The sequence below is a fragment of the Protobothrops mucrosquamatus genome, unplaced genomic scaffold, assembly GCF_001527695.2.
Source record: "Protobothrops mucrosquamatus isolate PMUCROS unplaced genomic scaffold, P.Mucros_1.0 scaffold24, whole genome shotgun sequence".
Lineage (NCBI taxonomy): Eukaryota > Metazoa > Chordata > Lepidosauria > Squamata > Viperidae > Protobothrops > Protobothrops mucrosquamatus.
In genome coordinates this window covers 1,056,617-1,083,108 of record NW_015386409.1, presented here as the reverse complement: position 1 = coordinate 1,083,108, position 26,492 = coordinate 1,056,617, and the positions used below count along the sequence as shown (strand labels likewise).

General features: G+C 38.5%; 1 protein-coding gene across 1 annotated transcript in view; it reads right to left on the bottom strand.

Moving 5' to 3' along the window:
• Positions 1-26,492, bottom strand: part of LRP8 (LDL receptor related protein 8) — a 206,931-nt gene that overhangs the window by 68,332 nt on the left and 112,107 nt on the right. Inside the window, exon 3 of the mRNA XM_015810886.1 lies at positions 12,794-12,916. Within this exon, the coding sequence (XP_015666372.1) occupies positions 12,794-12,916 (123 nt within the window). The remainder of the gene's footprint in view (positions 1-12,793; positions 12,917-26,492) is intronic.

Sequence of the window (26,492 nt, the reverse complement as noted above, 5' to 3'; positions counted from 1 at the left end):
CTTCATATTTTAATGTACAAATTCAGTTTATTTGAAAGGATTTCTTTGGATATATGCTCCATTTAGCAACTGTTGTTGCCACGTGGTTATTATACATTTTGCTGTGTGTTATTACCAGTACATGCCATCTTGTAGCACTTTTTCCTATTTCTATCTTTAACCACAATTCTCAGCCTACATTTGCATAGTATTATTTCTATTATTTACTGCTCACATTATGTATGTCTAATAAGGGGGAAATATAAAGCTTATATTCTTAGATTTCATTATAACAACCGAAAATGACATTAAACATGCATTTATACTTGCTTTATCTCCTACTCTTTGGTGGAGCTTTTTGAAAGCAACAATGCATTTCCAAAGTCCTAACTTCTTTGCCCTAATCATGCCTTCTGATGAACCAGGTGAAATTAGATAAAGCCATGAAGCTACACATGCTGTATCACACACACACACACACACACACACACACACACACACACACAAATATCTATCCTTGATAATCCACTTTCAGTTTTTCAAAAAGATAATGTTTGTAGAGAAGATAAAGGAAGATACTTCAAACTAGTTCTTCCTATTATTCCACATCTCTTTTACCCCAGCATAACTAATACAGAGCTGGGTACACAGTAATGTCGGTGACTGGTTTTTAATCAGTCATCTGAAAAAGTAAAGGATAATATTTATGTCATTACCCTTTCCCTAAAAATTAACTAGATAGGTTCACATCTTTTTACTGACCATATTCTCATATGTTAGACATTCCAACATTTAATTTTTTAAAGCTTCCGCAAAACCAAGACTACAAATCTGAAGACGGAGTGTAATGTATTGTGTGGCCAGCTGAGGGATCAGCTGTTTTTTTAAAAAAATACAGTTTGACCTTCTTTACAGGAAGTGACACTCTGCTTCTTATGAAGATAAAATGAAATCCCTAGTCCATCCTTAAAGTGAACTTTGCTGTCTATACATAGTTACTTTAGCTGCAGAGATTTGTAAAAAAAAACAAAACATTGCTAATTTAGGACCTTCAAGCAAGAGACTAACCTCATATGAATACAGTGGCTTTGATTGGCGAGAGATAGAATCTGGACTATATTACAAATCATTAATTTAATACCAGTATGATTACTCTGGTATTCTATGTGACTATTAATTGAGGATATTCCTGCCGATTAGGAAGCAATGCAAAAATTGACAAGTTGGCTTAAAAAAAAAAATCAGAACTTGGCTAACAGAGAATTGTCTATACCTTCTTGAATTGCACATTGATATCATCTAATAAATCAAGATGTCTTTTGCCACAACTTATTTAAGAAATACATTAATGTGCATATAGCTTGATATTTAAGCTGTGGTCTTCAGTTAGAGAAATTGTAACACCAACCAGAAATGAAGGAGGTACAGAAAATCCGTTTTGGTGAATGGGTATTTATTAACAGACGATAATTTCCTAAACTAAATAAATACAATAAAATTAGTAGCCAAGTGTAAATTCTCATCAATTGATCAGCGTCTAACTATTCCTTTCAAATAGTTTTGGAGAAAATATTCTTGTAGGAATCCAAACAGAAACTTCTCCGGAAGGCCCAACAGAGTTGTTTCTGGTACTTTAAGGCAGGGCCACACAATCTTTAGGCTTGCTGGATTCACTCCGTCTTTTACCTGCATTCCCCTGTTCACCAAGCAAGCTGGGCACAAAAAGAACAGCTGAGGTTGGTGGACATAAGAAACATGCTGTGTCCGTAATTTCATTTTTTTTTACTGTTGCTATTATTAGACAACTGAGAGTAAGATTATGCTTGCCAATCTACTGTTAATCACACAGATTAGATGTCAGTTCGTGTTCAGCTCACTGCAGACTTAAATTGAGTAGCAATCAGCTTATGGGAAGAAACCATTCATTCTGGAGCCTGCATTGCCATTATTATCCCTTCAGGCTTCTAATGTTGCACACCTACTGTCACGTTACTACTGTTTGCATGTTAACTGCACCTCTCACCAATTCTTCATTTTTACATCTAGCTGCATTACTGGCTGTAACAACCGTGGCTTTGCTATCAAGCATAGTTAAGAAAGCAGCAGAAGGGACAGGGGAAGGGATTTTCCCGGTGTTGGATGTTAGAGTTGTGTATTCTGAAGAGCCCATCTTGCACTGGCCTCATGAGAACCAGTGGAGTATCCGGGTTAAGGTGCTGGATTAGTCCTGCCTCAGGCATAAAAACTCATTAGATGATTTGGACCAAGCACTTCCTCTCAGCCCAATGCATTTAATAGGATTATAACAGGGTAAAAATAGGAGGATGGAACATTATGTAAGCTACCTTGAGCTCCTAAATGAAAGTCAGATGTTTGCAATGAAGATAATCTGCTGACACATACACTGTTCAAAGACAATATTGATGGGCTGCTCAAATTCAGGTTGTTGTTGTTTTTTTTTGCAGGAGGCAACGTATCACCCTTTGTCTCAAAGGGACAGATGTACTAAGCCAGCTGTGCAACAACACCACTAAGGGCACCCTGCTTCCTTTGTGCCAAACTCACAGGCAGTTTCCAAAATCATCTGTAGCTGTCAATCAAACCTCAGCGCTATCTGCATTCCACTTGATGACCTTGCTTTTAGAGCTCTTCAGCTCTGCAGCCTTACAATTTGGGTAGAACTCTGCAGCCTTACAATTTGGGTAGCAGTCATAACTGCTCAGGGTCACTTAGGTGACATAGGAGGACTATACATTTGACTTATATTTATATAAATACATCTGTTATATATATATATATATATAATATAATTATTAATATATATATATGTTTTTTGAGGTTTTCGCGGGTGTTTGTATGTAGGTCTTTAGTTATTCAGGTTTTCTCCCGCGTAAAATTGGAAGTGTCTTGGCAACATTTCGACGAAGTCACATTCGTCATCTTCAGGCTGGTGTTTCAGCTTCGTGCTTCTAGGAGTAATGTGTGATCGCAGCTGCTTCTTCCTTTTAACTGCCAGTGGGGTTTGAACTGATTGGGTGGGAGCTTGGCTGTGTTCTGATTGGGTGGAAGTGTGTTCTGATTGGTTAAGGGGCTTGGCTGTGCTCTGATTGGATGGGGGGTTGGCTGTGCTCTGATTGGATGGGGGAGTGTTCTGTTTGGGTGGGGGCTTTGTTGTGCTCGGGTTAGTCTGAGTTGCAGAGAGACAGAGAACAAGAAAAAGACAGAGAACAAGAAAAAGACAGAGAACAAGAAAAAGGCAAAGCCCTCCTCCCATACATAAAAGGCACCACAGACAGAATCAGCAAGATCCTCCACAAACACAATATCAAGACAGCATTCTGCACAAACCAAAAAATATCCACCATCCTAAGAAACCCCAAAGACAAAACTGAGTTAGAAAATCAAGGAGTATATGAAATCCCATGCACCGCCTGCCTCACCACATACATCGGACAAACCAACAGAAGAATAAATGCACGCATTGAAGAACACAAGAACTCAGTCAGAAAAGAGGAACCAACTTCTTCCCTGGTCCAACACCTTAAAGCCACAGGACATAAAATTGACTTTAAAAAGACCAGAACTATTGCCAAAACTGAACACTTTAACAACAGAATAATCAGAGAAGCCGTCGAGATAGAAAAACGCCCACACAGCATGAATAAATGAGATGATACCTCCCGCCTACCAGCCATTTGGAAACCCGCCCTTATTGGCAAACGAGTTCCTAACACAAAGAATGACACCAGACCCACACTCACGAAAACCACACAGGATGTCACCACCACACATCCACGCAAAAAGCAAACCCAAACCCACACAGATGATGAGGCACGACCACAAAGCCAGTCCACAGCTGCATCATTAGCCACTTTAAACCCCTCCAATCCATACATGAAGCAAACTGACACCCACCATAAAGATGTGGCATGACCACGAACACGAAGCCAAACAACAGCAATGCAGCTCACTATCTCAAATCCCCCTGCAACTCAGACTAACCCGAGCACAACAAAGCCCCCACCCAAACAGAACACTCCCCCATCCAATCAGAGCACAGCCAAGCCCCTTAACCAATCAGAACACACCTCCACCCAATCAGAACACAGCCAAGCTCCCACCCAATCAGTTCAAACCCCACTGGCAGTTAAAAAAAAGAAACAGCTGCGATCACACATTACTCCTAGAAGCACGAAGCTGAAAACACCAGCCTGAAGATGACGAATGTGACTTCGTCGAAACGTCGCCAAGACACTTCCAATTTTACGCGGGAGAAAACCCGAATAACCAAAGACCTACATACATACATACATACATACATACATACATACATACATACATGCATACATACATACATATATTAGTAAATATTATAAACACAACAGATACAGGATGTTACAAATAACAGATTGCAATGTGTAGGTAGTCCTCAACTAGTAGCAACTGTTTGAAGTTAAGACAGACCCTTCCCCCCCCAAAAAACTACTTATGACCCAATTCCAAAATTCTAATGTCCATCCTACCCCCGTGATCACATGATCACATTTTGGGCACTTAACAACAAGCCTGCATTTATGGCTATTTGCAGGACCCCATAATCACATGATTGTGATCAACATTTTTGTCAGAAACTGGCATTTACTTTCAGCTTCTGGCAAAAATCACCCCATACTGAACAGTGGACTCACTTAACGACTGCTAAAAAAAAGGCTGTAAAATTGCATCCAGTGACATGATAACCCACGACATACCGTAATTGTGGGGCTCAAGTATGACTGGCACTCAAGGACTACCTGTCAATTGCTCTATCAAAATTGCCACTACTGTCCTGCCATTTGAAGGAAACATGTTTTGCCAATCTCTTCTTTGCCACATCTACAAAGTATACACAAGTAAGCTTTCAATCAAATTTATTTCATTGCAACATTACAATTTCGTTATTAAGCCCACAGAGTTTAGCAACAGATAATAAAATCATTTTTCACTCAAAATAAATTTACATGCACTCAAGCACTCTTACTTTATCACCTTTGGGTATTGCCTAATATTTAAAATTTAATTTCCTTAGGTTAAAGTCCCTGCTAGTCAGCACTGGTGAATATTTAATGAATTTGCAATGTTCCAGATCAATGGGAAATGAATAAGCTGTCCCCTAGGATGGGAATTACAAAACAGTGAAAGAAACTAAAGCAAAATGAAATGTTTCTTGATGATCACAACAGAATCACATTTGTGAATGGTTCTGCTAGTGGGGGAAATTTTCTAAATTTAGTTTCTGTGTCACTCACTATTTACAAGCATTCATTACTGTTCTCAAAGCTGCAACCTTGCTCCCTTTGTTCTGCCAAATTCTAATAGAGAAATTGATTTGCCATTCCACCAGGACAATTAGCTTTGCGAAAAAGCTACTCTCGCAAAAGTGTTATCAAAACTGCCAAATTGTGGTGTGTGTGTGTGTGTGTGTGAGAGAGAGAGAGAGAGAGAGAGAGAGAGAGAGAGAGAGAGAGAGAGAGAGAGAGAGAGAGAGAGAGAGAGATATGCTCTTACTAGATCAGTGGTGGCGAACCTATGGCACGCGTGCCAGAGGCGGCACGCAGAGCCCTCTCTGTGGGCACATGTGCCATGCCCCAAAGATGGCAACCGTCCCTCTTCAACCAGCCGCCCACTAACTCACTGAGGTCCCACATGGCCAGATGCATCCCAGCACCCATGCACTCGCTGGCCTCTGTGTGCAGGGGTTGATGGTGTCAGGCAGCAGCTGCTCCGGCCTCACCGCACCCCCACCCTGCCTCGCCTTGCCTCATCTCACCAGAGCAGGACGAGCCTTCTGCCCACCGTCCCACCTACCAGAGACCCTCTTGATCTCCCCCAACCCTGCCCGGCCCCCACAGGCATCCCTCCCCACGAGCAAAATCGAGGTGATCATGCCCACCTTGTCCATACCCACCCAATCTGACATGACCACCACAGCCACACCCACCCAGTGAGTCACGCCCACCTGGCACCCAGCGATAAATAAGTGGGTTTTGGGTTGCAGTTTGGGCACTCGGTCTCTAAAAGATTCGCCATCAATGTACTAGATGATAGTGTTTAGATAGAAAAATATAAAAGGAAGTGTCAGGTGTAAAAACAGTAATCCCAAAATAGTCAGTTGGATTTAACCAAAGGATATTTACACCTTTGATATCAGCTATCATCATCAAAGTATGCAGGGGGGGGGGGTGGGGGGGGGAAAGCACAGAAGCTCATTTTAATTTCAAAGCAATCTCCCGGGAATAGAACAGAATGGCATTTTGTTTAGTTTGGTTTGAAAAGAAAGAAACAAAAATCCCAAAACCTAATGTGTGTTTATTTTACAAAATGTAACTCTCTTCAAATGATACTTTCTCTGGATATTCCTGCACAGTACAGAGGGGAAGAGGTGACTCCAGAATCCATTTCCATTTTCTAATGCTGATGGTTCCAGGTACTGCCAGGTATGCCAGGGTGGTTTGCTGCAGAGTCAAATCTTTGAAGGCTATCACTTGTGAGATCTTATAGTATATTGAAAAAAAATGGGAAAATAGAAAGGGCAGCTAAAAGTTTATGAGCTTTACATTTGTAGTTCACTTTTATGCCATTACAGCAATGAGAATTCAGGAAGTTATACAGACAAGCTTGCATAGTTATTATGGCCTCTGAGTTAACCTAATAAAGGTGTTGCTTAAAGATGAATTTCATTTTGTTTTTTATGGTTGACAAGATTATCTTTGATATTTGTGTGACTTGGAGAATATAGTTTGGAGATCCTATTTTGCATAAACACCAGGAAAAATGTGGTACAACCAGATCTTGCTTTCATTTGTGAGATACTAGCCTTGTCTACATATTTTCTGTATTATTTAAAAAAAACATTATGAGAAGACCTTGATGGATCATCCCAACTGTAATGATGAAGATGATGATGATGGGGATGGTAATCCTCCAGTGAGACATTATCTTGATGTGGTTGTGGAGCTTTTGTGCTTTATGAAGATGACAGCTATGCCGGAGGATCAATTATACTGGACAGGACTCATCAGAGGACCCAGATGAAGAGTCTCTCTCTTCCATAAACAATACAGATACAACCACAATTAAGCCAAAAATTTCCATTGCTAAGCAAGACGGGTGTTAAGAGAATTTTGCCCCATTTTACGACCTTTCTTGCCACAGTTGTTAAGTTAATCATTGCAGCTGTTAAGTTAGTAACATGATTGTTAAGTGAACCTGGCTTCCCCATTGACTTTGCTTGTCAGAGGGTGATCACATGACCCTGGGACACTGCAACCATCATAAATACATGCCAGTTGCCTTCCACATCCGATTTCGCATCACTGGGGGACCCTGGAAAGGGTTGAAAGTTGCCCTGTAGGGGTGACAAGCAAGGAGGGGATTCCCGCTTGATTGCGGGAGGGCGGTAGCCCTTCCGCTCGATCCGGGGCACCCTCCAAGCCGGCGGACAAAAGACCGGCCATAGAAATATGGTCTGTCACTAGGCTCCAAACAGCTGAAGTCAAATTTACCACCAGGCACCTACAAAGCAGCGCAGATGAGACTGGGTGAGATCTGAACCTCTCTTCAATCCTAATGCATCAGCAAACCGGAAGTCCAAGCGTCCATATTCTGATCACATATTATGGGGATGCTGCAATAGTCGTAAGTGTAAAAAATGATCATAAGTCACTTTTTTCAATGTCATTGCAACTTCAAATGGTCGCTAAACAAATTGTTGTAAGTCAAGGACTACCCGTATGGTAAGGTGTAATTTAGAGAAATCCATACTGGATCAGTCATTGCCTGGGTGAACAACTAGCATGCTAGATCTTGGAATTCCTGGACATCTAGTGAGAAATGGGCTACAGCAGAGGTCCACAAGTCTTAAAGTTACCAAGGTTGGAAACCGCTGGGCTACAGGACTGTTGCCTGAGCAACCAGAGAAGTATCTGCAGGACTACTGAAAGAAAAGTTGTCTACCCATCACAAAAATAATAATAATAATCTGCTGCTTTTGCAAAGCCAGTCCAGTGAAAAGAGGATATGTGAAAAGAAAAAAACAGTTCTGAAAGAACATCATCCAGAATTAGAAATAACGGGAGAGAAGTAAGCAGTGGAGTACCACAAGGTTCCGTCTTAGGCCCAGTATTCTTCAATATCTTCATAAATAATTTAGATGTGGGAATTGAAGGGGAACTCATCAAATTTTCAGATGATACCAAACTGGCAGGAGTAGCCAACACCCCAGAAGACAAACTCAGGATCCAAAAAGATTTTGACAAACTTGAATAATGGGCCCTAGCCAACAAAATGAGTTTCAATGTGGAGAAAAGCAGGAAATGCTTACATTTAGGCAGGAAAAACCAAAGGTTTTGGGCGAGACCTGGCTTAAAAACAGTAACTGTGAGAGGGACCTTGGAGTCCTAGTGGACGATCACTTGACTATGAGCCAGCAGTATGCAGCAGCAACCAAAAAAGCTAATATAATCCTGGGTTGTATAAACAGGGTTGTATAAATAGAATCAAGATCACGCGAAGTATTAGTACCGCTTTATAAAACCCTAGTAAGACCACACCTGGAATACTGCAGCCAATTTTGGTCACCTTATCACAAAAAAAGATGTTTAGAGTTTGGAAAAAATTCAGAGAAGAGCAACTAAGATGATCAAAGGCCTGGAGACTAAAACATACGAAGAACGGCTGCAGGACTTGGGTTTGGCTAATCTAAAGAAAAGAAGAAATAGGGGAGACATAATAGCAGTGTTCCAGTATCTGAGGGGCTGCCACAAGGCAGAGGGGGGCAGGTTGTTCACCAGAGCACCAGAGGGAAGGACGAGAAACAATGGTTGGAAACTGATGAAAGAAAGAACCTGGAATTAAGGAGAAACTTCCTGACAGTGAGGACAATTAACCAGTGGAAAAGCTTGCCTCCAGAAATCATGGGTGCTCCATCACTGGAGATTTTCTGAGACGGTATAGGTTCTCCTGATTGAGTAGGGGGCCGGGTTAGAAGACCTCTTCTCTTCTCTTCTCTTCTCTTCTCTTCTCTTCTCTTCTCAATGCCGATAACATGAAATAAAGTATTCAGAGAAGTAAAACTGGAAAAACTGCAAAGATCTACCCAGGCAAAGTAACGGAAGCCTGGCCAATAGTAGCTCAGACTGTAGAGACAAACCAGGGGGAGTCAGCAGTAAAGGAAGCCAGTGTTGCTGATGAACCATTTTCATTCCCAAACCAGGCAACATTTCCTCTGACTTCTCCTCAGAAAGAACAAAGTCCTCTAATTAAAAAAAACAAGAGGTATTAAAACAGAGAATAACTGAGCATCTAGAACAGCACAACAAGAATAAGACTGCCAGCGTTGAAGCTTGTTACAAAGAAACAGCTAGTACAAGTATTAAAAATGCCAATACTGTATAAATATAAGCACCAGCTCACTGCAAGAAATAAATCAATTAATGCACAGCATGGCTGCAGTATAGTTGAATACCTTCAATGGAAAAAAAATCAACAAACCAGAAAAGCAAGGTTGTAAAATAAGATCAGCATGGTATAATCAGATGCAAACAAGCTAAAGCAGATGAAACAAAAGAAGTTGAAGAACAGAACCAGAGAACACCTGATCAAGTAACACCACCCAGAAACAAGGAAGATCAAGGAAACACTGGAAATAACACAACAGCAAAATAACAGCTAAAGCTAAGATAATCAGACACAAAGCTGGAATTGCACACTATAAGCAGAATCTCCAATTACAATTGAATCAGAAACATTTCTATCAATCCTAAAAAGAAGAGACTGCAATGAACCAATCAACATCTGACAAAGAAGAAACGGTACAGTTCTGGACCCAGCTATGGAACAACCCAAATAAATACAACAAGAATGCAGCTTGGAAAAAGGAAGTGGATAAACTTTTTTAAAAAAACAACCTGAAATAAAAGAGAATGAAGACCAACTTGAATGTAGCTTGGCATTCAACTCTCTGCCACATGATTGATAATAAAGTGTCTAGAAATAACAGGAGTCAGTACAAACATCAGAAGCTTTGTGCAGAGTTCAATGGCACAATGGAAGACACAGTTGCTGGCCAACAGTGATAGAAAGGGAGAGATTAATATCAAGAGAGGAACCTATAAAGAAGACTCACTATCACTCCTACTTGTCATTTAATTGATTTTTCTGTCAACAATACTGAACAAGTCACACCATGCTTATCAAACATCAAAAACATAAGCTAGGCTATCCAAACTCATTTATATGGACATTGCGAAGCTGCATGGGAAATATCAGCTGAAACAGAAGAGGGAAAACACCAACAGATAGCAAATGCCACCTCTGAAAAGAAGTTGAAGAAACCATGGACTACCTAGTTTGCAACTACAAGGAGACCACACAGATTGACTACCAACAGTGACAGGGCAAAATAGTTACAGTGGTGCATTGGAATATCTGCAAGAAATACCATTTGCCTGCAAGCAATAACAGGTAGGATCACAAAATAGATGAGTAAGAGAATGAATAAAGTCCTCTGGGACTTTTGTGGCAAAAGAAAGCAAAGATAGTACCAACAGTAATAGGCAATCCTATTGGTGCAATCCTAAAACAACTGGAGCACTACTTGAATACCATCCGCTTGGACAAAACCACCATCAGTCAATTGCAAAAGGCAGCTTTACCTGGAACACCTTACATCCTGTAACAATAATTTTTAACACCACCAAACAACAATACCTGTCTCTCCCAGGTCCTTGAGAAGGACTCTATAGGAGATAAAAAAAATGCCAAATCCAGCCTACACATCAAGCTCATTATGCCTAACCATAATAATTGTTATATGTCACCCAACTCCACTATCTGGGTGGTTGACAAATTGTCAAAAACATTTAAAAACTAGGAAAAAAACAAAGAAACAAAAAAAACCCGCACAAAAAAATTCACAACATAAAATAAAGGAGCAAGGATGGCAGAGAAAACAAACACAGATGGGAACAAAAAAGAAAAAAAAAAGGAGTGTCATGCCAATCATTCTCATCAAAGGCCGGCGTGAACAGCCATGTCTTCAGGGCCCTTTGAAAAACTAGTAAGGTGAGGGCCATTTGAATCCCAGGGGGGACCTCAGATGGCAAGTGCAGGAGGTCCATCTCTTTGGGTCCATCTGGAGACACCCATGGCAGGCAGATAAAGAGCATGAATTAATTTTTAAAAATGACATAAAAAATAGATGTGCTATGTGTCCATGAAACTAAAAGAAAGAGTAGTTATACTATTCCTGAATGAAAATGCTCTGATCTTATGTAACATGACTACATGCATCGAAGTGAAATATAGATTTAATTATAAATTAAAAAGCTAAAATTAATGTCAGAAAGCATGAATGTTACATGGGTTGCTGTGCATCTGTAGGAAGATCAGCAATAGCTACATGTTATGATCCAGTGAATAATGATAACAGAAGAATGAGATATTTGGGGGGGGGGGGAGAGAAATAGTTCAGCGTTCTGGATGAATGTAATCCAGGGAAAATTATTCTGCTAGGTGATACTAATAGATGACACAAAAGAGCATAGCTAAAATGCCTGGGTGATTTAGAGACTTAAAAATATATAACAATGCTGACTGATGAGGATCTTTTTTTTTTAAAGTCAGCTGATTTCGAATATATGGTTTGAATATAAGCCTATTCATTCAGAAATGTATGTATGTATATATATTTATATCTATCTACATATATACACATACATGCATAATGTGTAAGTATATATATACACACACACAAACAAACATTCAGAGCTATGGATTTGAAAATTAATGAATCAAAGATTAGTTTGGCATAGCCCAGAAAATGGAAATAGACTGAAAATTATGTATAAATGCTGATTAAACTAGAGCAAATAGAAGAAATGTGATAAAATGTTTACTAAAGATGGTGAAACTGATGGAGAAATTTTAAGATGTGCCAAAGGTGGTAGAAAAGTAGTGGGCAGCACATAGGTTGTTGTGAGGAATGAGTACTGGCTGCACATAATAACGGTAGAATAAATGGCTATGCATAGGAGCATGCTTCTGCCCACACTATTATGTACACATGCAATAGGAATGGCTGGATAAATGTAGAAGTAATTTGAATGCAATGGTCTGTGGGCAGTAAAACAAGAAGCTATGGGCTCAAGAATGAATGAGAGCTGAATATATGTGGACTGAATGCAAGTGAGTGACTGGTACAAAAAAAGTATATTGAGGTGATTTAGTTATAGAGAGAGCACAGAATTGCAAAACAGATACACGAAGTAAGAGTCAATGGGCTGAGAAAAAGGAGAAGATCAGGCAGTGGTGGCTGGATGGGATTGATGAAATGGTAAGAAAAAAAGAAAATAGAAATGTAAAGAACATCAAGCGATGTATGAAGCAGTGGATGGATGTGGTAAAAGCAAGGCTGGCTTACAAAGACAGAAAGGTATAGAGAGGCACAGTGGAGAGTACTGGTGTAAACTAGACTTAGCAACACATCCTTTTTCTTTTATTATCTCAATTTAATTTCTTCGGCTTACTGTTTTTACTGCCTTTCTGCACTTTACATATTACTGTTAGCTTGAAAGTGAACAGCTTGGGGAGTGAATATCCATTTGGCCTATGTAGGTGCGCTCCTGAACAGTTATTCTACTACTACAATAGAAGTTAACTTATCCTTGCTTAAGGGTAGTATGCATGGAAGTATGTGTGTCATATGCTCCATCATCAGTTGCTTTCAAAATTATTACAAAGCCATGCTCCAGAATCGCATAGCAAGAATACTCACTGCATATCAATTCAGATTCATCCGATCCATCTGAACATTCCTCCTCACCGTCACACTTCCATCTAGATGGGATGCAGTGACCATTGTTGCAGGTAAAATCAGACTCTGCACAGGTCTTCTTGGCTGAAAGGAGAGAAAGGGGGGGGGGGTTTAAAAGGAAAAAGAATAGTTCAATTGGACAGTAAATCATTCTTTGATTTTAGAGGCACAGTCATCAATCAAAAACACTTCTTACATCTCAAAGTTGCACAATTCATCTATGACTAGATCATAAGGAATCAATGTTTCACTAGCTTGAACTGGGCCTGCCTTCACCAAGGGAACTTAGAGCCTAACAGCTTTGGGAATAGAAGAATGAAAAAGAAAAGAAAAACCCATAACCTCTTCCAAAATTGTATCTATGGATATTGCCACGAGTAAGCTATGTTTTCAGAAAGCAATAAATGGGATAAGATTTACCATATATATGCTTGCCTGTCTTGTTCCCTCAATCACAACTGCAGTACAGGTAATAATTCTTGGTTTTCTTGTGTTGCTGTCAGGCACAAGAAACCAGGAGATAGGATATGGTTCAAAAGTATTGCAAGTTTATTTCATGCTACCTATACACAAGAAACTGAACAACTAACGGTCAAGGCAAATTGGCGGCAGATAAGAATCAACAGAATTTACAGGGGGCTAGACTTAGCTCTCTTATGGAAGCATAGGGACTCTAAACTTATGGTGTGTTTGACTCTGCTCTCGGGCTCAGCCTGATCATCTCCTACAATTTTACTAGCATTTTCCACCCCTATTTTAATATTTAATGACTACGGGCCTCACAGTTTAAGGTTTGATATTATATTACAGTTAGGCCATGCTGTGTTTTGCTTGTGTACAGCTGACAGATTGGGTGACAAATTGTGATTTTAATATAGATTTTATCTTTTATTTATTATTTTATTCTAAAAAAAATTAACTGGCTATTCCTTGAGTGTTTTTAACTTGTTCTGGTCTCTGGTCTTTGATTATAATAAACACTGACTTGACTTCCACTTCCAACTGGCATTAGCAAACTGGAGGATGTCAGTAGCTTTGGAGGGCATCAGATCAAAGAAAATTATTTTCAGAGATAATTTGAATAGTACATAGTTTCATATCGCTTGGGTTGATAGGCTTCAATTAGGAAGTATGGTAAAATGAGGGTTCTTAAAATTTTGTGAGAAGGAAGCAACAACTCCATTACAACTCAATGGGTTTAAAAATAGTGCAAATATATTTTACTAATTTATTCAGTTGGAATCAGTAGACCATCAGTTTAAAAATAGCTAAAAATAAAAATTAAAATTTTCCACCCACTGAGGTGATCATATATGTCTAACTAAAGCCCATTCTCTAGAGACAGGAAGAGCAGCATTAAAAGATAGAAGGCCAAATTTTAAATACAGTTTTTTTTTATTAATGAACACTGAAAAAACAAACCTTCCCATCTGATAAACTATCATTTTTACCATAAAATGTACAGTTTCCTTATTGTGACATCCTAGGAAATTTTAGGCTTTCTTCAAACAGTATTGTAAGTATAGACAAACGTACCATGAGGAATGGAGCGTGTTGCTTCCTGTGCACAAATCATATGAATTATGAATTATCAACAGCAGGTAATTATCCTTGGTGGCCCAGCTGATGGTTATATAGTAAGGCAAAAAAAATATTGAAGCAGCCTCCAGATTTATGTTCTTATTTTTAAAACTTTTGCTTGACAACCTCAATCTTTTCTATTGATTTATTAGCTAATTTAATCTCAAGTAAATGGGGTTTTCCATGTAAAAGCGTATCACAGATCTTGTGCTTGCTATGGAGTTATTATTCTGAAATCAGATCAGACAGTCAAGTATTATGTGCACTTCAAATGAGAGAATGAAACATCTTGTGCTCCAGATGTTTTAGATTAGATAACTAATCCTGCACTCCTTTGCCAAGGGTCATAAGATAGATAAGATAAGATAACCTTTATTGTCATTTTGTTACTGTGGGCACAACTGCACACATCAAAAATGAAATTTAGTTGCCCGCTCTCAAAGTGAAACACATACATGACACACACCTAAACATACTATATACAACATATGTATAGACCCACACCTGCTAGCTACAGCTAGGAATGATTGAAATTAGAATTTCTAGAGAAATAACTTTCTCAGAACTCTGATTAGCTAGACTTAAGGAGGTTGAAATAATAACACAAGAATTTCAATTAGTACTCTGTTTTCAGGTAAAAAAAACTATATATAGGCAACTTAGTGCCAGTAGCTTTTTCTCACATTCTTTCTAAATAATGGAAAGGACACCTGTCTCTTTGTGGAGGAGGAGGACAATGCACCTATGGACTGTTTTAAAAACCAGTATGGCCTTCTTAAAACTTGGAGACATTATTAGCCTGCCTACCTCAGACAGAGAGTATTACTATGGATTATGGATCTTCAGATGCTATCTTGATTCAGACATCAGTTTCAGAATCTATGGTGGAAATATAGTTTGTTTTCTGCTTGGCTTCATGAAGGGCAGGGGTGGGCAATTAATTTTCCAAGGGGCCAGTGGGACTGTTGTGAAGAGTTGAATCAATGTAACCTGATCTGGTGACCTCAAATTCCGTCACCTCAACTCCTCAAGCTGCTACAGGCCAGGGATGAGCACTTTCTCTTCTCATTCTCCCATGGCTGCCAGTTGACAGAAAGAGTACATGGTGACTGTGCAGAGCCAGATCCCACTACTTCTTCTTCTGCCCCCTGCAGTGCATTTATTTACATCTGATTTCTAATTTCTGATTGACCTTGCGTGGGTGGGACAGGGAGAGTCCAAAGGTCCAGATGTGGCTTTAGGGGCCATAAAATGCCCAGTTCCGATGTAAGGACTAGCCTTGAAACTCAACAGCAATTTGAGCTATTCACATTTTAGCTATTTGATTTGTTTTCAAATGAATTCTGTCTTCAGGAGAGTTCTAGTTACAATGGGCAATAAGACCTTTTCCCAAATATTTCCAAACGTTGTATTATAAACATATATTGTGTTGTATAATTTTGTCTGCTGAGCTAGATAATAGAAAATTTCAGCATGAATGGAAAATAATGAGGAAAATAAAGCAGGTATCCATATTCTCTCCATAAGACTATTATGATTTTACCCTCTACAGGTTATATTTTCATACTATTTAATGTTTTTCAAAGAAGCTTGCAATAATTTTAATATGCAGATTGTACACTAACATTGTTCTCTGATGGTTTCTACGTTCAGCCTCAGAACTTTTCCTTCAGGACAGATTAAAACTATTTATTATAATAAATCGTTATAGCTTTAATAGCCTTCATAACATGCATGGCCAGACATTTTTACCATTTTTAATCTGCTTTTCTTTTCTGCACCATTCATCCCAAAATGTTCCGATACACTTACTCCTGACTTGGTAATGCCCCAGCCTTGGCATGACAAAGCCATTTCCCCACTGATCTACCAATAATAGCCTGGCTGTTATCTTTGACAAAAAGGGCTGTGGCAGCACCGGGGTCTGCCAATGATCCTGAATAATGGAGATACAAAGCTCCCTCCACCACACAAACACGCTGGTAGCAGATGGTGCCATGGATTGCTTTGTTCCCTTGACAGGGTTCTCTGAAAGCACAATTAATTTATTATCAGGCATCACAAAGAGGGAGAAGACATATAATACTGGCAAAGAACCATCCAACGGCATTTTGAAGGTGTTAATATGCTTGGTTTGCATCCTCACAATCAGATAGCCTGTAAGGTCTTTTTCTTTGCAATGCCCAACATCTGCTGATAAACTAAAAGGATGGTAAGTAAACCTGCTCAGGAGGGGCAAAAGAAATCAATTCAGTTTTTCAGCTCAACGGAAGCCACCTGAGTATCTTCAATGGACACTGCAGAGAAACAGAAAAGTCCGAGTGGTGATTATTTTTACTGCATGAATTCAGGGATCTTAAAATACAAGCTCCCAACAGTACAAATCCCTCTTTCAATTAAAACAAGCATATTTAAACAAATGCTCTTGAATATGATTAATCTAAATGCCAACCATTTAAACTGCCCCAGTTGCTAAAAGCAATACTTTTCTAGGGAAGACCTATGGCAAGGCAATACCATATCCCACTCTTATCTTTATGATGTCAATTATTTATCATTTGTAAATCACTCATTTATGTACAAAGTACCTTTAATTACAATTATCTTACTCATTCCACACTAAACCTGCAAGGTGCATTGCTGCATGCTCCCTTTAAGAAGCAGAAACTGAGACCACATTTATCTCAAGCTACTACCAGCAATTTGAGGCTTTCAGCCAGCCTTCCAGAAAACAAAACCAAGGAGGCAGGAATTATCAACCAATCTTTCCTTGCTGAACTTCTCCTGAGCATAAAAGAGAGAAGTCTTTGAAGCAGTGCCTTCTTTGAAGAATGCATTTCAGAATCCTTGTGGTCCATGCCTGCCTACTGAAAAATAATTTAAATCAGCAATAATTCACATCTATATGCAAATGACATATTTGAATCAAAATATGAATGGAAAAAAGCATAACAATAGGCTCAGAAAGTGAGCGTGAATGACAAATGTCTATAAGTCAAAAATAGAAATCTATTATATCAGGTTTGGGGGGAGAAATTTAAAGAAAAATCCATGCCTTCCAGCCATGTCCCCTTTAAATCAGGTCTATATATTGTATATAGTAAACAACCAATTAAGAAATACAGTAGGAAATTTATTGGGTTCCTTTAATTTATTTTTCTTCCCAACATCCAGTTACAATCATTGTTTTAGCTAGAATGTGGAAGACACTTAGGTGAGCTGTTACGGCAACTCTGAATTTTAAGAAAAGAAAAAAATTAGCATCATGGATAATTTTTTTTAACGCAATGGGGAAATTTGGATTCAGGGGATAGACTTCTTTTTGTTTTATTTTAGGAAGAAAACAAAGTGATTTATGCCTTATTTTACAGACTGGGGAAATTCCTGTGATAATTCTATGTGAAGTACCTTTATGAATTATTCTTCGGACGTCCTACAGATTGTTTTGACTCAACTTCCATGTCTTATTATTTATTGCGTACTACCAGACAATATGTGTCTCATAGGAATGAGACTAAAGTGGGTATATATATTATAACAATCCATCATTCTAGATATAATATTAGAAAACTCTTTTGTCCCTACCATTGCCATGCAGTCGGGCAGTGCTAACAATTGTAGCCAAATATGATTTGGCATGAAAAAGTGGGAAAGTATGATTTAAAAGATGCAGATTCTGCATACAAATGTATAAAGTCCAATACTAACTCTGGGGCTTTCTTCTCAGAAGGTATATATAACAATACACTACAAAATAGCACTAGAAATTTTCTTATGGGAGAAACAAACAGTACAAAAATAAAAGGAAACATTGTTTAATCATGTGTGGATCACAGTAAGACTTTTCATTTTTGAAACACAAGCATATAGTACTAAAGTATGGGGTAACAACTGAAACATAAAATATTAATATTTACGATCAAATTCTACATATGGACTCTCAAATTTTCATTGCATCTTAAGATTATTTAGCGAAACTACAATATCAAAAAAGTAAAACTTTTAACACAAGCACCAACCTTTTGGCTGAATGTGTAACTTGAATTTCACAGAATTTCCCTCATGAAACAGAAAGACATAATTAAAAAAGTTCTGAAAAATTTCACATGAACTACCTAAGCTGCAGAATAACTTTCCCAACCAGATGTTTTTCAGATATGCTGGGAATACATCTCCCACAATCTGTTCCCTGAGAAGTTAAGGCTATAGTGGAAAAGTATCTCTGTGACTGTTTTTCAGTTGTAATCTCCCAATGTAACTAAAACCTCTAGAGATTTAACTGCTATTCATGGAGCAAGAAGAAACAGCAATAGCAACCGTATGTTAATTCTGGCAAATGGTAGGAAAAGCTAAACTCATCCCATGGGTAGTACCTTTTCAAAAATATCATGAAGATGATGTGGGAAAGCTTTGCTGAACTTATGGTTACCAACCATTCCTCTTGGTTACAATTACTTTACCTGGCAGCATATATAAATAGCTTAAGTTTTATTCCATGTAGCAGAACAAGAAGGATGAAACTAGAATCCAATCAGAAGAGATCAGACTATAAAGCCCAGCCAAGATTTATACAGTCCTAGCTATAACCATCGTTCAGTTGGTGACAGAATATAAAGGAAGCTTATCAAGTTGCAAAAGCTGTTTTGATTAATAATATTATAAAGAACAAGATAGAAAATTCTAACAGTTTATCTCTGACAATTTCAAATACTCCCCAAAGAGGCATGAACAAATAAGCATCTCAAAGGGCATTTAAAGCAGTTACTAGGGGAGAATCTGTTCTTTTGTGCACAGAATTTCAGAACTGGTGGGGAAGGACAGCGTCTTTGTTTAATGACTTAAAAGCAGGAGAAGATAAAAAGAAAGGGCTTTACACTACTGTATATAAATGACCACTGGAAGGGCAGCCATCTGTTCTGAATTATAGGATTACTCAATAAGGCAAGGCCAAATCCTGAAAGCTGCAGCAGATCTATGGAAATCAGCTGCCAGTTAGGTTTGCAAAAATGGAATGATCAGAGAGTAGGGAATGATCCAAAGAATGATTTTGAAGAGAAAAAATATATTGGAGGTCCAGGAAAACTGGTTACCATGAGATAAGATGCAGTGCTCTTGAGGAGAACGTTCTGAAAGCCTGAGGTAAAAAGATCCATCATGGTTCTTCACATGGTTGCAAGAAGGTCCAGAACCAGCAGCATGTGTCCCAGGTGACTTCCCCAGGGAAGCTGAAGATCTAGATTGCTAAGAGACCAAGAATGCCAACAAAGATCTATGAGAGTTCCTTAGCATGCTTAGGTCTGAAGGTAAGGTAGTTTGCCAAATTCAACTCAGCTGCCTTCTGTTGTTATCTCCTTGTTCGCTCTGAAATCTGGAAACGGCATTTGGAGTTTCACTCACCAGCCATCATAGTCTGAAATAACTGGGGCCAAAAAGGTTTGCAAGAAGAGAGTGTATTTTCAAAGAGATGTAAAAATATGACCCTTCAGGGACGCATCTTGGGATGCTTGAAGATTCTGCTGTGAATGGCGATATAACATGGTGATGATGTAAAAAAGATGTTGAGACTCTAGAAAGAGTGTAGAGAAGAGCAACAAAGATGATTAGCAGGCTGGAGGCTAAAACATATAAAGAACGGTTGCTGGAATTGTGTGTCTAGTTTAATGAAGAGAAGAACTGGGGGTGACATGATAGCAGTATTCCAATATCTCAGGGGTTGCCACAAAGAAGAGGGAGTCAAGTTATTCTCCAAAGTACCTGAAGGCAGGGCAAGAAGCAGTTGATGGAAAGTAATCAAGGAGAGAAGCAACCTAGAACTAAGGAGAAATTTCCTGACAGTTAAAACAATTAATCGGTGGAACAATATGCCTCCAGAAGTTGTGAATGCTCCAACACTGGAAGTTTTTAAGAAGAATCTGGACACGCATTTGTCTGAAATGGTATCTCCTGCCTGAGAAGGGATTTGGACCAGAGTGCCTTCCAACTCTGTTATTCTGTTATATTTCTTTTTGTTTTGCAGTCTTTGGAAATGGAGTGGCATTTAAGATAAAGACAATTACTTCCAATTTGTAAAATGCTTACATATTTTGCTTTTTATTGGGAAGGGGATCCCGTTGAGTCAGTCTCCTGAAACCTACCTGGACCATCCCTTCAGATTTTTTGGCAGCACTTTTGAGGAAATGTTTTGCCATTGTCACTTCCTTGGGCTGAGAATGAGTGTCTGGCCCAAAGACAACCAACTGGCTTTGTGCCTAAGGCAGGACTAGAAATCACAGCCTTCTGATTTCTAGCTTGATGCCTTTAATTAAATTTGGTTTCATATTGCTCCTTGGAACCTAAAAATAGTCCTGTGCAAGCAATCTGTAATCCGTGAAGTAATCTGCAGCAACTCTGTGCAGCAAAAGGGTGCAAATGTTGTTCCTCACAGCAGGTCCTTAAACCAAATGAGGGGTGTTGTTTTGTTTTTTTTTGGGCCTTGGGTAATCCCAGGAAAGGCAGAATTTGTTTTGCCAAGAAGAGTGGTGTATGGGACCATGCAAGCTGTAGATTAACTTCTGCTCTTCAAATCCAGATTAAATATTAAATCCAAATTCAAAATCACCTTGGGAGGGATGGGCGGCATACAAGTTTGATAAATACAATAAATAACTGCAAAGTCCTAATAAAAATATTTTATAAAAAATGTACTACTATACATTTGCTTGCTGAAATACTGGAGCGCCCACAGAAAAAAATATGCAAACAAATATAAATCCTTGCTTAGAATTTATTATATGCCTTGCAAATGTCTGAATAAACTCACGAGATATTGAATTCAATATACATATGCCCATGGTTTACTTTTTTAAAAAGGATGTGTGTGCACTCTACATACATATTTATCAGGAGTCTGCACACCAAGGGAGAGCTTCTGCTTATGTAAATCCAGTTACAGAGACAAAAGGGAAGAGCTATGTCAAGGGATATAACTCTGGTTATTGCATTATTACAGCATCTCAAAAGATAATCAAAAGAAAACGCAGAGACTGAAATGGTGAAATTTATGCCAAGTCCAAGGCAACTGTTCCATGTTATTGCAATAAATTTTAAAACACACATAGGACCAAGCAGGCTAAAAATGAAATGTACAAGTAGGAGCCAAAAATATATATATCCACAATCAAGTTTATAACAAAGATAATCATATGAAATAAAAAGAAGAAAAATAGTTCATCACAATTTGTGGCCCCAGATGTTAAGAAACGTAGAATGTTATTTCTGGATCATAATTTTAAGAGACCCACCTGTTTAAATGCTTAGATTCTAGACTAGGGGTGTCATGTGCAACGTCACATGATGTGTCGCGACGTATCACAACTTTTTTGCCATTGCCGGCAATGGGGTGGGTGCGGTTTTGCTATGATGCATCCGGCCCATGGGCCGGCAGTTTGACACCCCTGTTCTAGACTGAAATCCTATTTCAGGAAAGAAATTCATACACAAGTATCAACCTGGTGAGAAAGGGCAATCCATCTTTAATTTAACACAGTTTCCCCCCCCCCCCCAAATAAATTCCTAATGAGGATTTTTTACAGAATTCCTTAAATTGAAGTATAGCGTAGGAAAAGGAGTAGTAGAACCCGAGGCTGGAGTTGAAAGAGAGATCAGCCTAGAATCCCTACGTCACAAGTATAGCTAGTTTAGTTTAGTCACAAGCAAACTAAATTCCCCTTTGAATACTGTTGATCCTTATCTAACGTCAAGCAGATGCTAACCGTTAATTGAGAAGATTGCTATGTACAGGCATTTTAGCAATAAATCAGTTTAATTGAACCTTCACCTGTAGATCTGGTCTTTTCACACCTGACATATAAGAAAGAAAAACCATTCACCAGAAATAAAGCAGGAAGAAATCTAAATATCTTCCAAATGGTTGAATTTCATTTAAAAAAATCATGTAAAACAATAACAAATGGACATATAAGAGGACTGGAAATATTGTCAAACCAGAATAAGAGCCAAAAGAATAAGGTTCTCAATATCACTATTGTAAACCTAGTTATTTAGGTTTTTTTTAATCTAATTTAAAATGGGTTGGGCTAAAAAAATAATTTCCTATGCAGCATAACATCTGTAAATGCATAGTTTCATTGCTGGACAGTTATTCAAAGGATTAACCATTTATAAGCACATACAAAAACATACAATTCTTTTACTAGAAAAATTATGCTTCCGTTCAGTGAATAACCAGGAAAAAGTATCACCAGTTGAACAAATATATTGTTAGTAGTCCATCTAGAAATGAATATTGGAATTAAGCTATGGAATAACAACCAATGATCATTATTTCACATATGATTTATTTGCTCCGCTATAATAAAACAATGGAAATAATCCCATTTTCTTACGTAAGAGTCTTTCTTCATCTGTATCCAATGTATTGGGAAATAATTATGAATGCTACATAAAGAATAAGAACTACAGAAGTACCTGAGCTTCAGCTACTCAGTCTGGCTATTGGCTGGAGGAATATACAGTAGTGTTGTAGTCAACAAATACTTTAAAAACAGACCTATGAACAGTTACAAGAATCTGTAATTTGCAATGCAAAAGGTATAAATAAGGTATGTGGAACATTTAAGGAATGTGTAATTATTTAAAAAATGAAACATTATTACAAAAGCACCTGTCACAAGTGTACTCTGTGTCACATATTCAAACAGGTTGATATCCAATTAATTGGTTTCAGTAAATGATGCTTTTAATGCACGGGTGTCAAACTCGATCATGTCACGTGACATATCACGATCATGTCACGTGACATATCACGATGTTTTTTGCCTTTGCTGAACCGGGCTGGGCATGGCCTGCGCATGACGCATCCGGCCCACAGGCCGCCAGTTTGACACCTCTGTTTTAATGTATTGGGATACCCAAAAAAGATTAAAAATTTACATATCAGCAAGTTCAAATAAGAGGAAAATGTGTATAGAATGCTCTCAGTTTAAGGGCTTGCATCGAAGTGAGATTAACATCATGATGGCAACACACTTGCAATAATGAAATGATGGAACTCTGCCATTATGTGATTATGACTGATGCAACTATGCAAATGATGGTTTTTCAGATCTCTTTCCATGACTTCTTCTGCAGATAGATGCCTGTCAATTTAAGGGTATTTAGCAATCCAAACCAGCTGTCTTAAGAGGGAGAAGAATATATAGACTAGAACTGCTTAACTTATACTTTGCATCAGTCTTCACACTATAGCCCAACATACCAAAAAACCCACTGCAAAAGACAAACTAGAAACAAAAATTAAAATAAGCAAGAAAATGGTAAGAGAACACCTATCCAACCTTGACGAGTATAAATCACCGGGACCCGACAGATTACATCCCAGAGTTCTGAAGGAGCTGGAAGATGTTATCTCAGAACCATTGCACCACATCTTTCATAAATCCTGGAGCATCGGGGAAGTACCTGAGGATTGGAAAAGGACTGATGTGGTTCCCATCTTCAAGAAAGGGGAAAAAACGGACCCAGGAAACTACAGACCAATCAGTTTAACATCAATACCTGGAAAGATCCTAGAAAAGATAATCAAAAAACAAATCTGCGAACAACTGGAAGCAAACAAATTTATAACTAGTAGCCAGCATGGGTTTGTTAAAACAGAACATGCCAAACCAATCTTATTTCATTCTTCGACAAAGTGACTAAACTAGTAGACCAGCGAAATGCTCTTGACCTAGTATACTTAGATTTTAGTAAGGCATTTAATAAAGTAGACCATAACCTACTCCTTGGTAAGCTAGAAAAATGTGGAATAGACAACATCACCACCAGATGGATCTGTAGCTGGCTGGCAAACCGTACTCAATGAGTAATCCTCAATGGCACCACATTCACATAGAGAGAAGTAAGCAGTGGGGTACCTCAAGGTTCCATCTTAGGCCTAGTACTCTTCAATATCTTCATCAATGACTTATATGAAGGAATTGAAGGGGAACTCATCAAATTTGCAGATGACACCAAACTGGCAGGAGTAGCCAACATCTCAGAAGACAAACTCAGGATCCAGAAAGATCTTGACAAACCTGAACAATGGGCCTTATACAACAAAATGAGTTGCAATATGGAGAAAAGTTTTACATTAAGTCAGGAAAAATCAAAGGTACAAGTACAGATTGGGTGAGACCTGGCTTAAAAACAGCAACTGTGAGAGGGACCTTGGAGTCCTAGGGGACGACCACTTGACTATGAGCCAGCACTGTGCAGCAACAACCAAAAAAGCTAATACAATCATAGGTTGTATAAACAGAGGCATAGAATCAAGATCACGTGAAGTATTAGTACTGCTTTATAAAACCCTAGTAAGACCACACCTGGAATACTGCAGCCAATTTTGGTTACCATGTCACAAAAACAATGTTGAGAGTTTGGAAAAAATTCAGAGAAGAGCAACTAAGATGATCAAAGGCCTGGAGACTAAAACATACGAAGAACGGCTGCAGGACCTGGGTTTGGCTAGTCTAAAGAAAAGAAGAAATAGGGGAGACATGATAGCAGTATTCCAGTATTTGAGGGGCTGCCACAAAGAAGAGGCGGTCACCTTATTCACCAAAGCACCAGAGGGAAGGACAAGAAACAATGATTGGAAACTGATCAAAGAGAGAAGCAACCTGGAATTAAGGAGAAACTTCCTGACAGTGAGGACAATTAACCAGTGGAATCGCTTGCCTCCAGATATCGTGGGCGCTCCATCACTGGAGATTTTTAAGAAGAGACTAGACAGTCACTTGTCTGGTATAGGTTCTCCTGCTTGAGCAGGGAGCTGATCTAGAAGACCTCCAAGGTCCTTTCCAGTGCTATGCTACGCTACACTACGCTACGCTACGCTATGCTTGCTGCCTGAGAAGAGAAAGTGGTCAAGTTCCACTTTCAAGCAGAGAACAAAACTATGTCTTTATTTTCCCATGTTTTTCCCATGTCAACTTTGAGAACAAGGTTTAATCACAACCAGTTAAAAGGTCCATGTTCCGAAGGCTGAAATCAGAAGTATTTTTTTAAATTTTAAAATGGTTTACATTTGAAATGTTCCATTTTAAATTCAAAACAAATGATTATTCTGGAGGTGTTTCAAGACTGAAACAGTTTTCTGAAACTTGAAGCAGTTCCAGAATAGTTGAATTGCCTTATTTTGAACTTAACATGTTTCCAAATCAAAACTTTTGCACGTGTCTAAATGCTGTTTATCGCATTCTCTGAAACATGAAAGTTATTAATCAGCTGATCAGGCACAACACTGAGGTTTGATGAGTTTTTCTCCACTCTCTAAAAATATTTATACAGCTATATAACTATTAGCATAATATGTCGGACTGCAGCACAAGTGTAGTTTCTAACTGGCTGCCAAGATTCCCATTTAACATTTTATAACCTACTTTCCTCTGTCAGACAATTATACCAGTAAGAGCCAAAATTCCAAGAATAAGAGCTTAATTATTCTGGGTCCTAACAACACAGAATAAAGCTTAAAGCTTGTTGAGGTTCCTCTCTGCCATCTTACATTAAATAAGATAAAGATGGGATTATTTTGAGTTTCTTTCTCACATTTTTCACTTTCTCAAACTAGTTGCTGTTTCTCCTCTCTTAATGATCCATTCTTTCATTCTCTAAGTATCTGGTAGTCATAGGGAAAAACAGGCTTTGATTCAATCCAAAGAAAACTAAAAACCTGTGGGGACTCTCCTTTAATTCCAGATGGGGGTCAGTCGAAAAGACAGCACTGGTACATAATTTAGGGGGATTTTATGCTCCCAATGGAAGAATAGGTGGTACCTCTAGCTCTTGCATATATATTTGTATTTATGCATGCATCTCTGTACATATTTATTTATTTTTATTTTTAAGACTTATATGCCGCCCTTCTCCCCACGGGACTCAGGGCGGCTCACAGCATATTAAAACAACATATTACAATTCCCCAATAAAAGCCAATTAAAAACCAAATATTTGTAGCTGTGTCTCTTATTAAAATCATTAAAAATTATCCCTATTTAAAATTCACCCTAGGTCAGTCCCGCTTGCTGAAAAAGCC